At 39.5% G+C, this 16069-nt stretch overlaps 1 protein-coding gene across 1 annotated transcript in view; it reads left to right on the top strand.

Moving 5' to 3' along the window:
- Positions 1 to 726: 726 nt before the first annotated feature.
- The window catches only part of LOC134574870 (oocyte zinc finger protein XlCOF7.1-like), a 29766-nt gene continuing 14423 nt past the window's right edge, over positions 727 to 16069 (top strand). Inside the window, exons 1-3 of the mRNA XM_063433919.1 lie at positions 727 to 965; positions 7519 to 7698; positions 7802 to 7880. Coding sequence (XP_063289989.1) covers positions 891 to 965; positions 7519 to 7698; positions 7802 to 7880 — 334 coding nt within the window. The 5' untranslated portion in view covers positions 727 to 890. The remainder of the gene's footprint in view (positions 966 to 7518; positions 7699 to 7801; positions 7881 to 16069) is intronic.

The raw sequence follows: 16069 nt of genomic DNA, 5'->3' as shown, positions 1-16069 counted from the left end.
AATATAATGTAATAATATATAATATAATGTAATATAATATAATATAATGTAATAATATATAATATAATATAATGTAATATAATGTAATAATATAATATAATGTAATGTAATAATATATAATATGTAATATAATGTAATCATATAATGTAATAATATAATATAATGTAATAATATATAATATAATATAATGTAATAATATATAATATAATGTAATATAATATAATGTAATAATATAATATAATGTAATGTAATAATATATAATATAATGTAATATAATATAATATAATGTAATAATATATAATATAATATAATGTAATATAATGTAATAATATATAATATAATATGTAATATAATATAATGTAATAATATATAATATAATATAATGTAATAATATATAATATAATGTAATATAATATAATATAATGTAATAATATATAATATAATATGTAATATAATGTAATAATATATAATATAATGTAATATAATATATGTAATATAATGTAACCACAGAGTCTGTATAATAATATAATATGTAATGTAATATAATATATAAAGTAACCACAGACTCTGTCTTTATCATAATAATATATAATATAATATGTAATGTAATAATATAATATAATGTAACCACAGAGTCTGTATAATATAATATAATGTAATATGTAATGTAATATAATATATAATGTAACCACAGACTCTGTCTTTATAATAATATTAATGTAAATAGTATTGGTCTGCCACGTCCATGTTATTGTGATACGCTGTATGTAAATAGTATTGGTCTGCCATGTTCAGGCAAATTGGTTTTATTGTTGTGCTTTTCTTCCCCCCTTATTTAGGTCCATATTAATGTAACCTACTAAAGTGTGTTGTGGAATTACTCGGTGAGAATGAACAAGCACCGGAATCACGTGACAGAGATCATGGATCTCACTCTGAAAATCATCTATCTGCTGACTGGAGAGGTGAGGTATTCTGGGTAATGTCAGTATGGAGACCATCTGCCTGGAATGCTGCAGATGTGGAGTTTAACCCCTCTGCTGCTGGAGGTGTAACTCCACCTCTGGTAGCATCACTGGGGTGTCATCAGCCAGCCAGGAACTAGAGATATGGCCTGGCTGGTATCAAGGACTGACACTCTCAGACAACTATTGCAGCTTTGTAGAAGCTATGCACGTGTCACTGGGTCGACAGGGCGCATCAGTGCCTGGCAGGGACCCAGGAAAGGGAGCAAACTGTTTTAAATGGTTTGCCCATTACCAGAGAACCAGACCATTCTTCTGGCACCATAAGCACTACAGTAGGAAGCTCTTATTATTATTATTGTTATTTTTATTGTTCGATTGTTTACACATGATGGAAAGTGATGAATGGATGTTAATAGTTTCCTAGCCATCTACATGTTATGCAGACTTGGCATAGTCAGTATATTTATACTGGCAGGCATTTTGTGATAAGATAGAAATTAAAAGTGTATGCTGTAAGTCACCATCAGAACTGAGGTGACTCCATTTTGTAACAGAATGCTAAGACAGACACAACATTTTTCTCTCTAACTCTATTCATTTTAAGCCTGAGGCTAAGGAATGTGACTTATGTAAACATTAGAGGTAAGATATGATGTCTACAGCAGGGGGGCGTGAATGTAACAACCCAGAGGTGTGTGTGTGTGTGTATATGTGTATATATATGTATGTGTGTGTGTATATATATATATATATATATATACACTGCTCAAAATAATAAAGGGAACACTTAAACAACACAATGTAACTCCAAGTCAATCACTCTTCTGTGAAATCAAACTGTCCACTTAGGAAGCAACACTGAGTCACAATCAATTTCACATGCTGTTGTGCAAATAGGATAGACAACAGGTGGAAATTATAGGCAATTAGCAAGACACCCCCCAATAAAGGAGTAGTTCTGCAGGTGGTGACCACAGACCACTTCTCAGTTCCTATGCTTCCTATCTGATGTTTTGATCACTTTTGAATGCTGGCGATGCTTTCACTCTAGTGGTAGCATGAGACGGTGTCTATAACCGACACAAGTGGCTCAGGTAGTGCAGCTCATCCAGGATGGCACATCAATGCGAGCTGTGGCAAGAAGGTTTGCTGTGTCTGTCAGCGTAGTGTCCAGAGCATGGAGGCGCTACCAGGAGACAGGCCAGTACATCAGGAGACGTGGAGGAGGCTGTAGGAGGGCAACAACCCAGCAGCAGGACCGCTACCTCCGCCTTTGTGCAAGGAGGAACAGGAGGAGCACTGCCAGAATCTTGCAAAATGACCTTCAGCAGGCCACAAATGTGCATGTGTCTGCACAAACGGTCAGAAACAGACTCCATGAGGGTCCGACGTCCACAGGTGGGCGTTGTGCTTACAGCCCAACACTGTGCAGGACGTTTGGCATTTGCCAGAGAACACCAAGATTGGCAAATTCGCCACTGGCACCCTGTGCTCTTCACAGGTAAAAGCAGGTTCACACTGAGCACATGTGACAGACGTGACAGAGTCTGGAGACGTCGTGGGGAACGTTCTGCTGCCTGCAACATCCTCCAGCATGACCGGTTTGGCAGTGGGTCAGTAATGGTGTTGGGGTGGCATTTCGTTGGGTGGCCGCACAGCCCTCCATGTGCTCGTCAGAGGTAGCCTAACTGCCATTAAGTACCGAGATGAGATCCTCAGACCCCTTGTGAGACCATATGCTGGTGCGGTTGGCCCTGGGTTCCTCCTAGACAGTACTAGACCTCATGTGGCTGGAGTGTGTCAGCAGTTCCTGCAAGACGAAGGCATTGATGCTATGGACTGGCCCGCCCGTTCCCCAGACCTGAATCCAATTGAGCACACAGGGCTGGTGCAAGGATTTTTGCCGCCCTAGGCAAAATAAAGATTTGCCGCCCCCCTTACCCCTCTCCCAGTGACATCACAATGCCCCACCCATATGATCTGCCATATGAACTAACACCAGTGCTGCACACAGTGTGTGTTTACATTAGAAGGCCTGCAGGGACAAACTATAGACACCAGAACCACTTCATTAAGCTGCAGTGGTTCTGGGGACTATATTGTCCCTTTAATGTGAGGTAAATTAGAGATTAGTGTCACTAATAATATACTAGATTGCCTCCTTACAACTAGATGAGGATGGTGATGGGCTCTGGCTGCAGTCTGGCTCCACTGGTCTGGTGTAGAACAGGATCTCTGCAGGCTGTTTGTAACTGTGGTCACAAAATTCAATGTTCTGGGAGAACGGGAAGCAGCTCCATTTTTTGGGGCCCCTTACACAGCTCAAGGTCTGGGCCCCAGGGCCTGACGGTGAGTATTCCCATAAGGTCCACCCATAAGTCCACCTATATGTTCGCTCACAGGAAGTGGAGTGTGTAGGGGATGTGTTATGGTAGAGGAGCTAATGTGTGTGCTTATGGAATGTAGTGTATAGGGATACCAGTTTGTGTGTAGTGGAAGCAGTATGTTTTTGTGTAAGGGATAGAAAGCAGTGTGTGTATTGTGTATAAGGGATGTATTGTGTGTTTTTCGTTGTGTGTAAGGGATGCTTTGTGTGAATCTGTGTTTGTATGCATAAGGGATGCATTGTCTTTATGTGTAAGAGTTGCATTGTGTGTGTGTGTAATGTATGCATTGTGTGTTTCTCTATGTGTAAGGGAAGCATGTTGTGTGTGTGTGTGTAGGGATGCATTGTGTGTTTCTGAGTATGTATAGGGATGCATTGTGTGTGTGTGTGTGCTCCCTGTCCTGCCCCCTGTCCTATAGAGGTCTCCCTTCCGTCCCTTAGAGATCTCCCGTGTCTCTCAGTGGTCTCTACTCTCCTCCCCCCACCTCTCTTAGTGGTCTCCTTTTCTCCCCGACTTTCCATTAGTGGTCCCTCGTCTCCCCCTTAGTGGTCTCTGCTCTCCTCTGCCCCCCTTTTCATTAGTGGTCTCTCCCTCCCCACGTTCCCCTCACACCCCCCCCGTGTGTTCTCCTCTTATCTTTCCCCATGTTCTCCTCCCCTTCTCCTCTTCTTCTCCCCCCCCATGTTCTCCTCTTCTTCCCTCCTGTAATCTTCTCTTCTTCTTCCCCCCGTAATCTTCTTTTCTTCTTCCCCCTGTAATCTTATTTTCTTCTTCCCCCCGTAATCTTCTTTTCTTCTTTCCCCCTGTAATCTTCTCTTCTTCTACCCCCTCCCTCCCTGTAATCTTCTTCCACCCTACCCCTCCCTGTAATCTTCTTCCACCCTACCCCTCCCTGTAATCTTCTCCCCCTCTCCCTCCCTGTAATCTTCTCCCCCCTCCCTCCCTGTAATCTTCTCCCCCCCTCTGTAATCTTCTGCCCTTCCCCCTGTAATCTTCTCTACTTCTCCCCTCCCTGTAATCTTCTCTTCTTCTCCACCCCCCGTATTCTCCTCATCTCCTCTTCCCTGCAGCGTGGCCAAGCTCCTCTCCGGTCCGCGGTACAGGAGCTTCTGTTTCCTGTACTCGGCCGGACTGATAGGAAGTGCACACTGAGTGTCCTGTCAGTCCGGCCGGGACCACGGACCGGAGAGGAGCTCGACCACGCTACAGGGAAGGGGAGGTGAGGCAGTGCGGCAGCCGCCTGAGCGCTCTCTATAGAGCGCTCAGGCGGCTGCAGTATTTAAAGGGCCGGCGATGGGGGCACAGGGCGCCCCCCTGCCTAGTTCGCCTTATAGGAAGCGCCGCCCCTGTGAGCACATCTGGGACATCATGTCTCGCTCCATCCACTAACGTCACGTTGCACCACAGACTGTCCAGGAGTTGGCAGATGCTTTAGTCCAGGTCTGGGAGGAGATCCCTCAGAAGACCATCCTTCATCTCATCAGGAGCATGCACAGGCGTTGTAGGGAGGTCATACAGGCACATGGAGGCCATTACAGGACATTAAATCAAAGTTGGATCTGCCTGTAGTGTGTTTTTCCACTTTAATTTTGAGTGTGACTCCAAATCCAGACCTCCATGGGTTGAAAATTTTGATTTCCATTTTTTTTATATTTGTGTGATTTTGTTGTCAGCACATTCAACTATGTAAAGAACAAAGTATTTCAGAAGAATATCTAATTCATTCAGATCTAGGATGTGTTATTTTTGTGTTCCCTTTATTTTTTTGAGCAGTGTATATATATTATACACACTATCCAAATATAACTTACTATTATATTAATTATATATAATAAGTACTATGTTAAAATTATAGAATATTCATGATATAATATCATTGAAGAAATGTCATATTATTTACTAATGTTAGTGGACTATGTGTAATCTTAACTATGTAGCTTCACACAAGAAAACCAGCCACCAAATGACAGATAACACTATGTAATTAATTTTACTTTCTAAAAAGTTTCATTGTAAGGAAGGGTGAAATTAAGGTTAGGACATGACAGGAATCTAACAGTCAAAATTACAAATGCTCCGTCTGTAAAAAAACAACCAAAGCATTTGAAGTGAAATGTTTTTGATGGACGGTTATCCATAAAAGATAACCATGATGATGTCAAATGCATCACGAAATTCGGTTAACCCATTATACAAAAAGGTAAATGGACCCCCTGACAAGAATTTTTGGTGATGTAATTACGCCATCTACTGACCAAAATCTAGATGAGTCTGTAGAGAAGATACGCCCACAGTTTGCTATTGGTTACTATTAACTAGTGACATAGAGCATTTCCTCCTTTAAAAATTAAGGACAAAGGAGAGAGAGGAGACTGGAATCAAGACTCTCACTCTCAAACACTGAGATTCTTACACTTCAAAATCACTCTCAGACATAAACTCAAGACTCACACTTAACATCTAAGATCTGGAGCCAAAGCTGGACACTCCTAATTCTTTATATTTTTCCAACTTACACAACTTCAGAACTCTGGAAAACTTTTCTATTTCCATACAATTCTCTATACATCATACTTGCATTCAAAATTCTTGGGACATATCTGCACATCTGATATAAAATCTACAACCTAACTGGTAATTATGCTGGTTTTTATTTAATTTAGTTAAAATTAAATTGATTTTACTAAAAGGCAGAATATACTTGGATAAAACCTGGTGATTCCTAACATCAAGGAGTCATGATTCGTTGACATATAGAATTCGTAATTCCATTCTTGCAGCTGGGCCAATGAACTCTATATTACTTTTAACTTTAAAAATAGAATACCAGGCAATTACCAAGATATATTAGCTTATGTAATTTAGAAATAGTGAATCTTAATTAGGAAGTTAAAATTCTGCAAACGTAAAATATGGTTAGAATTATTCTAATTAGATGGACATAGGAATGGTCAAATGATCTATTATGAGAAATATTGTATTTGTCATTGCAATCTAATATGATATCTTGCCTATGAGGATTGTAGCTAGCAGTGAAAGAGTTAATTCAGTGTGATTTGACTGTCAGACAAAGTTTTATTGCTTTACGCGGCACTGCTGTGAAAAGCTGTGAGATGCTGTATTCCGTGTTTTGTTGATTTCTAAGTGAAATGTCCTGTCCTAAATCTTGTTGCATATAACTTGCTATTTAGCTGTCTATATTGTGTTAAACCACTGCCATATTGTATTCTTGTGTTATACCTAAATATTCACTGATTATTGTCACGCATGTTACATATATTATTTTTATTAGTATTGTCACAATAATTTATATTTTTATAATTAATTTTTGATTAATGTGTGAAATAAAATCTTTGAGACTTCCTCTAGGATCTATGAGAATTAAAATAGTGGGTAATTCTCAGCTTTAAATCATTAATCAGGGAAACTGTAAAAATATATAAATTTTTGCTATAATAAAAATTATTAAATTATTGATTTTTTATGAAAATATTATTTTTAATATTGATCACCCCATAAATATCCTCACAGCATGTGATGATATGATGGACACCCTTGGCATTGCTGCATGTGTGGACATCTCTGGGGCCTGGGTGGGTAACATTTCATAGTGTTCAAGCTGCTTTTGTTGGGGGTGTACTAAAATTTTAACATTTTCTGATATCTCTATACTCATGTATACTCATGTATATGGCAAAACAGAGCCGTTTCTGGGGGGTGCAGACCACCAAGGTGCTCTGTAGATAGGTGGGGGGTGCACCGCTGGCTCTGCCTCGCACAATCAACACCAGGTGATAGGGGGGGCTGAACTTAACGAGGGGACAATCTTCTTGAAGGGTGGAGCCTAGTGCTGGACACCCCACATCTACAGAGCACCTGAGCAGTCCGCACCCCCCCCCCCCCAGGATTGGCTCTATGACTGATGGATTCTGTACATGCCAAATGTAGTAATGTGCTTTTTTTTTTCTTCTTTTCATATAATTCATTTAAAAACAGATGAACGGATTATTATATAAACTAATTTTGAGATGACAGTTGCCCTTTAACTTGGGCAATTGTGAGGTATCATCTAAACAAATGGCCTCAACAGGAGATACCATTCTAATGGAGTTTGTATGTTTTCTCTCAGAAATTTAATGCCACGAGTTTCTTTCAATGTATAGGACTATATTTTTGAGAAGAAACATTTTGAACATATGAATGATCAACATGAATCAGAAGAATCCTGTAATACTGGAAGCCCCAGCTCAGCACTTCCACTCCAATTATCAATGCCTGAAAGTGACAATGACAAGAAGATCCTGTTATTAACCAATAAGATCACTCACCTGCTGAGTGGGGAGGTGAGGCTGCTGGGAATGGGACATGTGTCTGGATGGTCACTGTATCATTGTATGTTTCAGGTTCCTATATAATGAGAGGATGTCACTGTGTGTCTCCTTGTAGGTGTGGCAGTATTTGGAAGGGCACAATGATCTTTACAAGAACATGAAAATTGAAACTAATCAGTCTCTCAGGCGACGTGGTAAGATTATAATGTTATTATATTATGTGCAGATTTACTATATACAGTTTTTGGGGTTTTTTTTTTGGTTCTCTAACTGAAGTTAGACCACACCCACTTATAATGAATGGTGAAACCGTTTTTGTTTTTTTTGGCTGCCCACCAAGGATGAGAGACTGCGAGGGCCAACTGAATGCAGCATCTGAACCAGGAACGCAATCCGTGTTCTCCTATTTGATAGAACAGGTTGAGGCAAGGCATGCATTCTTCCTTTGGCTCATGTTGCCAAAATTTCAGGTACAAGAGCTGTTTCATCTAGCACACTTTAGTTGCCTAAAAGACCTTTAGGCATAGATGTAGATTTTTTTTTTTTTTAATATATATTAATTAAAGCGGAGTAATGTATCTTAAGTAAAACAAAATGCAGAATGAACCTCTATTGGCAACCAGGGACCAGTCTTTAGATATCTCATACCTTCTCTGACTTTGTTTCCCAGCAGTGCATTACATTGCCCATGATCCCGGAACTTGCCTTTCCCACAAAAGCATAGTTTTTAGGCATAACAACCTTTGGAGTAGACCACATTGTGACAGTGTTGCAGTGGAGGAGGGTATTCACATGCTTGTGCTTGGTAAAATAAATAAGGGCCATTGCTGACCTGCAGCGCTAGGCTGGAAGTGAAAAGCCCTCTACTTTACCAGCCATAAGTTACGGAGAGTAAGAAGTGAGGATCACCCGGTGCTCCATGCAGTGCGTCTTCATCCATTCTCAAGCTGCAAATTGTGACTGATGTGATGCACCCAATGTTGACATCAGGCCTTGGTGTTCTTTGTCTCTTTGTTAATTGGAGCATTCCCTGCCCCTTTACCCTGACTATCTGTTTCTCTTAATGGTTCACTACAGGGTTAGTGACCATGGATCAAGAACCAAAATTCTATTATAGGAGTTAATACAATTTGTAGGAGTAAAACAAACTTTTTTTTTAACATCTGAATAACCATTGGTAGATTTACACTCAAAATCTGGCGAAATATATGTAAAAAGATTACAGAATTCAGAGGTTTAAAGGGACACTGTAACCACTATAACTTAGCAGTGGCTTTGGTGCATAGATGAAAAACAGCAATGTTTACATTTGTAGGAGAACACGCCACGACCTTCACAAATCGAAGGTCTTTACATCGTGAGTCATCACACCCGATACAATGTCAACAAATGCTATTAATGCGTCTGGGTGATGTTCTCCCTTACTATTCATTGTCCTGAGTGTCACACCTGTGTACCTGCTTAACACTGTTGTCATAGTGAAGCTTTGGATTCAATGTTCCGTGAGAAGCATGTAATTGTCGGTTTGTGTTATTGCTGCACATGTTCTATAGGTTCCCAGTACTTCTCAATGAGAAGTATTAGATAAAAGCCACAAAAGTTTATTTTAGCATTATGAAAATACTGAAACCATAAAATATAGCTTTAAATCAGGGAGTTTAAAAAGAACATATTAAGTAAAACAAAAGTGGTTTCTGGCTGTACTGGACATAACTTGAAAGGTTACTCAACCACCATGACCACTTTACGAAGGAAGCTCTGCCCATCGCTGAATTCCAGGTAATTTATAGTTTTGTTTAATGGGTGAGGGACCGAATGAGTAATGCCCTTTAGGACATTTTAAGGTAAAAAAAAAGCCTAATTTTTAAAAAGGCTTAGAGTAACACTTTAATTTTACCATATTCAAATTAGTATTGAGTAATGCAAACACAATGCACAAATCCACCATCAGATGGCCGAACTTTAGTCATCAATCATTAAAACATGCCACACACCCTACTCAAACTGTTACATACCTTATCACCACGTGTGGTTATACCAAAAACACAGCATGTACATAGCTGATCTACAGTTTTGTGGATAAATATTCCCCAACACCTCCTTTGACATTTCCATGTTTTGTAGAGTTACAACCTGGAATTAAAGTGTAGTGTATTGGGATTTATTAAGATGTTAACGTATGTAACACTTTTTAAAGGGAATCTCCAGTGCCAGGAAAACAATCCGTTTTCCTGGCACTGGAGGTTCCCTCTCCCTCCCACCCCCCAATCCCCAGTTACTGAAGAGGTGAAAACCCCTTCAGTCACTTACCTGAGGCAGCGACGAGGGACTCCTCCTCCGCGCCGCTCCTCCTACTGACTCCGTCGGCCGGTGGGCGAGATTGATCCCACCGGCCGAGGAGACCTAATGCGCATGCGCGGCGCAAAGCCGCGCATGCGCATTAAGTCTCCCCATAGGAAAGCATTGAAAACGAATTTCAATGCTTTCCTATGGGGATTTGAGCGACGCTGGAGGTCCTCACACAGCGTGAGGACGTCCAGCGACGCTCTAGCACAGATAATCTGTGCTATAGAGCAGGAAGTTCCCTCTACTGGCTGTCTAGTAGACAGCCACTAGATGTGGAGTTAACCCTGCAAGGTAATTATTGCAAGGTAATTATTGCAGTTTATAAGAAACTGCAATAATTACACTTGCAGGGTTAAGAGTAGTGGGAGTTGGCACCCAGACCACTCCAATGGGCAGAAGTGGTGCCTGGAGTGTCCCTTTAAAGTTTTTGTTCTGACACGAACGTTAAAACTATATATATAAAAAAAAAAAGCCCAAATACTTTTTGTTGGTCTTTTAATTATTCAGCCCCATTTCTTAGTAGTCCTCTTAGTAAACTTTAGTGCAACCGGATACCTATTCTGGGGGGGGAGGAGCGATCACGTAGGCGCACGTAGCTGGTGTCCTCGTGGTGTGTGACAAGGGAAAGCTCAAGTCAGGAGTGCGGAAGAACCTAATGCCGGCAGTAGCTCTAGGATGGGCGTTCAGCAGGAAATAGAGCTCCTTTGAAGGAGCAACCCAAGAAAGTATGTATCTGCCATTGGAAGACGATAGATGACAAAGGGGTTATACCAACTAAACATTAGCCTCAATTAAATATAACCTGTAGAAATGGCAAATCGTTTTGTTTTTGTTTTTTCTCTCTATTTTTCTTAATTTTTTTTTTTTTTTGCTGTTTGGTTTTCCTGGCTTTAAAAGGGGAAATTCTATTGGAGTAAAATAATTAAAATAGAGTTCTCAGTGAATAGATATCTCGCGGAATAGAGATCACAAATGGATACCATTGACCAGAGACCTCACTGAGTAGAGATCTCAGGATATAGAGATCTTAATGAACAGAGATCTCTTCGGCCGGTCCGGTTCTTTTTTTTTTTTTCCTCTCTTAGAGGGTGTTAAGAAAGAGGGGGGGAAAGGGAAGAAAGAGGAGGAGAAATAGAGAGGGCAAGGGAAAAGATCAGAGAGGAGGGGGACATGGACAAAGAGAGAGAGAGGTAGGGCAACAAGAAGACAGGGATAAGGAGAAGAAAATATGGCCACCAAAAAGTTGCAAAATGGCAAGCACTTGAAGAAGGAAAACAAAATAGAAGTGCAACCAGAAAACGCTAGTCTTTTTTCTCTCCCCAACCATCTGGGAATAAGTCAAATTTAGATGTCTTACTTGCCTGCTAATTCGACAGGAGAAACGAGCAGTACACAAACGGAGGGAGATGACAACTTAAGACAGGAAGAAAATCTATATGAACGATTACTCTGTCATCTAGATATACAATTTGAAAGAATGAAGGAGGAAATGCAATTGAACACACAGGATATCAAGAGAGAACTTTCCTTAACCCCAAGGATACAGAGTATTGAAGCAAAACTTGAGATGATGGAACAAGTGAGTAACACCCATCAGGAAAAACATGCTATCCTGGAAAGGAAAATCGGATCTGGAAAATATGATTATTGATCTGGAGGACAGATCAAGGAGGAACAATCTAAGAATTTGAGGAGTGTCAGAACAAGTAAAGACAACAGAGCTGGAATCATAGATAGAAAAAATCCTCAAATCCATGAAGTTGGAATGGGATATTAAAAGCCCTATGATGGAACCGTGTCATAGTTAATAAGCCTAAAGGCGTACCAGTTAACCTTCCTAGGGATACACTGATCTGTTGCTCCTCTTTTAAACTTAAGTTACAGAAGAAAAATATTCTCTCAGGAGAGTACGAAAAGTTAAAGGTCTATCCAGACCTGTCATGGAACACCAGACAGAAGAGGAAGACCTTTTCAGAGAGTACAACAATACTTAGATCTAAGAACGTAAAATATTGGTGGGGGTTCCCCACAAAGATCTTTATATTGCATGAAGGCAAGATCTCAAGTTTTGCTACAGCAGATGAGCTTAAAAGGTGGATGGCTATGAGTACAGGAATAAGAAGAAGCAAAGATTTAGCTTGCTAGAGAATGTAAGGAGACAGTGGAGGAATGGGGCAGAAATAGGAGAACCACAGGGAAGAAGGGATGGGCAGAGGGGGAAAGAGAAGGAGAAGAAAGAAATGACAAACAAGAGCACCTTCGGATTTATTTTTTTAAAGTAACGAGAAATGATGATAAAGGCATACACTATTAAAAGTAATATTAACACATTCTGCTATGACAGACACTATGAGTAATGGAAAATATTAGTTGGATGTATTTTTGTTATTTTTTTGCTCGGTTTCTTCATTTAATTTTTTTTTCTGTTTTTCTCTTTTTTTTTTATAAAGACACACAAGATAATCACTATTGGCTAAATGTACATTTATGTTCTATTCTGTTTTCACATATCAGGGAGCCTGTATATAGGAAACATTGGCTCCGTATTAAGGCTTGTGTGCTGTTATGGTAGCACCACCCTCCTACTTCGACTTGGAGAATTTCTCGGAAATACAAAAGGAAAGCAGACCAATGTGTGGATTTATAGCAATAAAAACACAAATATGTGTTCAATGAATGTGGTGCTCACCTGGTCCTGAGCATACGGATTGTGTTTTTTATCGCTATAAATCCACACATTGGTCTGCTTTCCTTTTGTATTTCCGAGAAATTCTCCAAGTCGAAGTAGGAGGGTGGTGCTACCATAACAGCACTCAAGCCTTAATACGGAGCCAGTGTTTCCTATATACAGGCTCACTGAAATGTGAGTGTATTATTCATCACAATATTATAATCACTGCAAAGCCATTTAAAGTACCATCTGCACTATATTGTATTTTTTTGTATTTTACTTTGACATGTACTCCATATTGTACCATTGAATGAGACAACGTTTTGGTAAGCCATATATGTGTTTGAGCGCTCCACTTATAGGTGTAGGTCTTTGTCACTTACACCGCACCAATATTTACAAAAATTAATAGATCAATATATTGTGAGAGACATATGGAGAACGTTTCGTCCCTTGGAGTTAGACTTCACATGCTACTCAAAAACATTTAATTCCTACTCCGACCTTATTTTGGGGGTGTTGGCCATGCTGTATCTTGTTTAAAAGATTGAAATACGTGTTATAACATTGTCGGACCACAACCCAATTATATTGGATTATAAAGATGTCTTCGATAGGTTCAGAAGAGACTGACAATTGATTATATATTATACAAAAATTATATTATCGAACAAATAAAAAAAAAATAACTGAACTTTTTTGGGGGGAAATAATAATAAGGGGGCATCAGATACGGTAGTATGGGTGTGCTTATAAATGCCACTTGATGGGGATGGCAGCCAGACTGAAAAAGAAAGACATTTCCCCACTCGCACAGTTATATATCATGCTAAATGACTATAAGAAACAGAACAAATCAATACCTTCCATAGAATTGGCCAAAAAAATATCAGAAACAGAATAGAACATAAATGTACATTTAGCCAATAAAATGGCAAAAACTTTTGAATTTTGTCAATCGAAATGGTGGTATAAAGGTAACAAACCTGAAGCGGTTATGACAAGTAAGTTGAAAAAGGAAAAACATAAGAGAGTGATATCCAAAATTAGGGATAAAGTCACATACAAAATGGCCCCAGAACAGATAGGTGGAGCATTTGAAATATTTTATAGAGATCTACAGTTGCAAGAAAAAGTATGTGAACCCTTTGGAATGGTATGGATTTCTGCACAAATTGGTCATAAAATGTGATCTTATCATCATCTGAGTCACAACAATAGACAATCACAGTCTCCTTAAACTCACAATAATGAAATGTTGCCATGTTTTTATTGAACACACCATGTAAACATTCACAGTGCAGGTGGAAAAAGTATGTGAACCCCTAGACTAATGACATCTCCAAGAGCTAATGGGAGAGAGATGTCAGCCAACTGGAGTCCAATCAATGAGATGAGATTGGAGGTGTTGGTTACAGCTGCCCTGCCCTATAAAAAACACACACCAGTTCTGGGTTTGCTTTTCACAAGAAGCATTGCCTGATGTGAATGATGCCTCGCACAAAAGAGCTCTCAGAAGACCTACGATTAGGAATTGTTGACTTGCATAAAGTTGGAAAGGGTTATAAAAGTATCTCCAAAAGCCTTGCTGTTCATTAGTCCACGGTAAGACAAATTGTCTATAAATGGAGAAAGTTCAGCACTGCTACTACTCTCCCTAGGAGTGGCCGTCCTGTAAAGATGACTACAAAAGCACAGCGCAGACTGCTCAATGAGGTGAAGAAGAATCCTAGAGTGTCAACTAAAGACTTACAAAAGTCACTGGCAAATGCTAACATCCCTGTTAGCGAATCTACAATACGTAAAACACTAAACAAGAATGGATTTCATGGGAGGATACCACAGAGGAAGCCACTGCTGTCCAAACAAAACATTGCTGCACGTTTACAGTTTGCACAAGAGCACCTGGATGTTCCACAGCAGTACTGGCAAAATATTCTGTGGACAGATGAAACCAAAGTTGTGTTGTTTGGAAGAAACACACGACACTATGTGTGGCGAAAAAGGGCCTGGACGGATTGCTATCATCGAAGGAAAAATTAATTCCCAAGTTTATCAAGACATTTTGCAGGAGAACTTAAGGCCATCTGTCTACCAGCTGAAGCTCAACAGAAGATGGGTGTTGCAACAGGACAATGACCCAAAGCATAGAAGTAAATCAACAGAATGGCTTAAACAGAAGAAAATACGCCTTCTGAAGAGTCCTGACCTCAACCCGATTGAGATGCTGTGGCATGACCTCAAGAAAGCGATTCACACCAGACATCCCAAGAATATTGCTGAACTGAAACAGTTCTGTAAAGAGGAATGGTCAAGAATTACTCCTGACCGTTGTGCACGTCTGATCTGCAACTATAGGAAACGTTTGGTTGAAGTTATTGCTGCCAAAGGAGGTTCAACAGTTATTAAATCCAAGGGTTCACATACTTTTTCCACCTGCACTGTGAATGTTTACATGATGTGTTCAATAAAAACATAGCAACATTTCATTCTTTGTGTGTTATTAGTTTAAGCAGACTGTGATTGTCTATTGTTGTGACTTAGATGATGATCAGATCACATTTTATGACCAATTTGTGCAGAAATCCATATCATTCCAAAGGGTTCACATACTTTTTCTTGCAACTGTATGTAACCTATCACAGGATTTATTTGGTAATGATGAAGAAATCCCAAAATTCTTTGAAAAGATAGAAATACCCAAAATGCTATCTGACCAAATAAAAGTAATAAATCAACGGATTTAAGAAATAGAAGTCATCAAAGCAATAGAAAAACCTTAATGAAAAGACCGCCCCAGGACCAGATGGATTTAAAAATATTTTTTATAAATGTTATGAAAGATCAAATAAAAGAAGAACTGGTAAATGTTTTTAATCGCATGATGAATACTGGAAGATGCCCTGGGGAGCTTTTGAGAGTAAATATCGTCCCAATTCCAAAACCAGATAAAGATCCAGAACTGATAAGAAGGGGGAGCTTCTTGTCCAACCTAGAAGGAACATCCCACTTGTAAGTACTGCCACTATACGAGAGGAAATTTTTTTTGTCGTTTCTTGTGGATCGGCTGAAAGTTGTCATACCAGATCTTATTGACAATGATCAAGTTGGCATACCAGGCCGGTCGTCAGTTAATAATATTCGGAAAATAATAGATATACTAGAGGCAACAGAGATTAAGGGGAACCCACTCATGCTTATATCAATAGACGCAGAAAAGGCGTTTGATAGGGTAGGGTGGGCCTTTATGTCAGCCATTAAAACAATTTGGATTTACAGGTTCATTTTTAAAAGTGGTATCTGCTCTCTATGATTCTCCACAGGCAAAAGTTATGGGATCTGGATTTACTTCTCAATTTTTTAAAA

This window comes from Pelobates fuscus, chromosome 10, assembly GCF_036172605.1.
Source record: "Pelobates fuscus isolate aPelFus1 chromosome 10, aPelFus1.pri, whole genome shotgun sequence".
NCBI classification, from domain to species: domain Eukaryota; kingdom Metazoa; phylum Chordata; class Amphibia; order Anura; family Pelobatidae; genus Pelobates; species Pelobates fuscus.
Note: the sequence above shows the minus strand (reverse complement) of the source record. Positions and strands in the feature narration are given on the sequence as shown.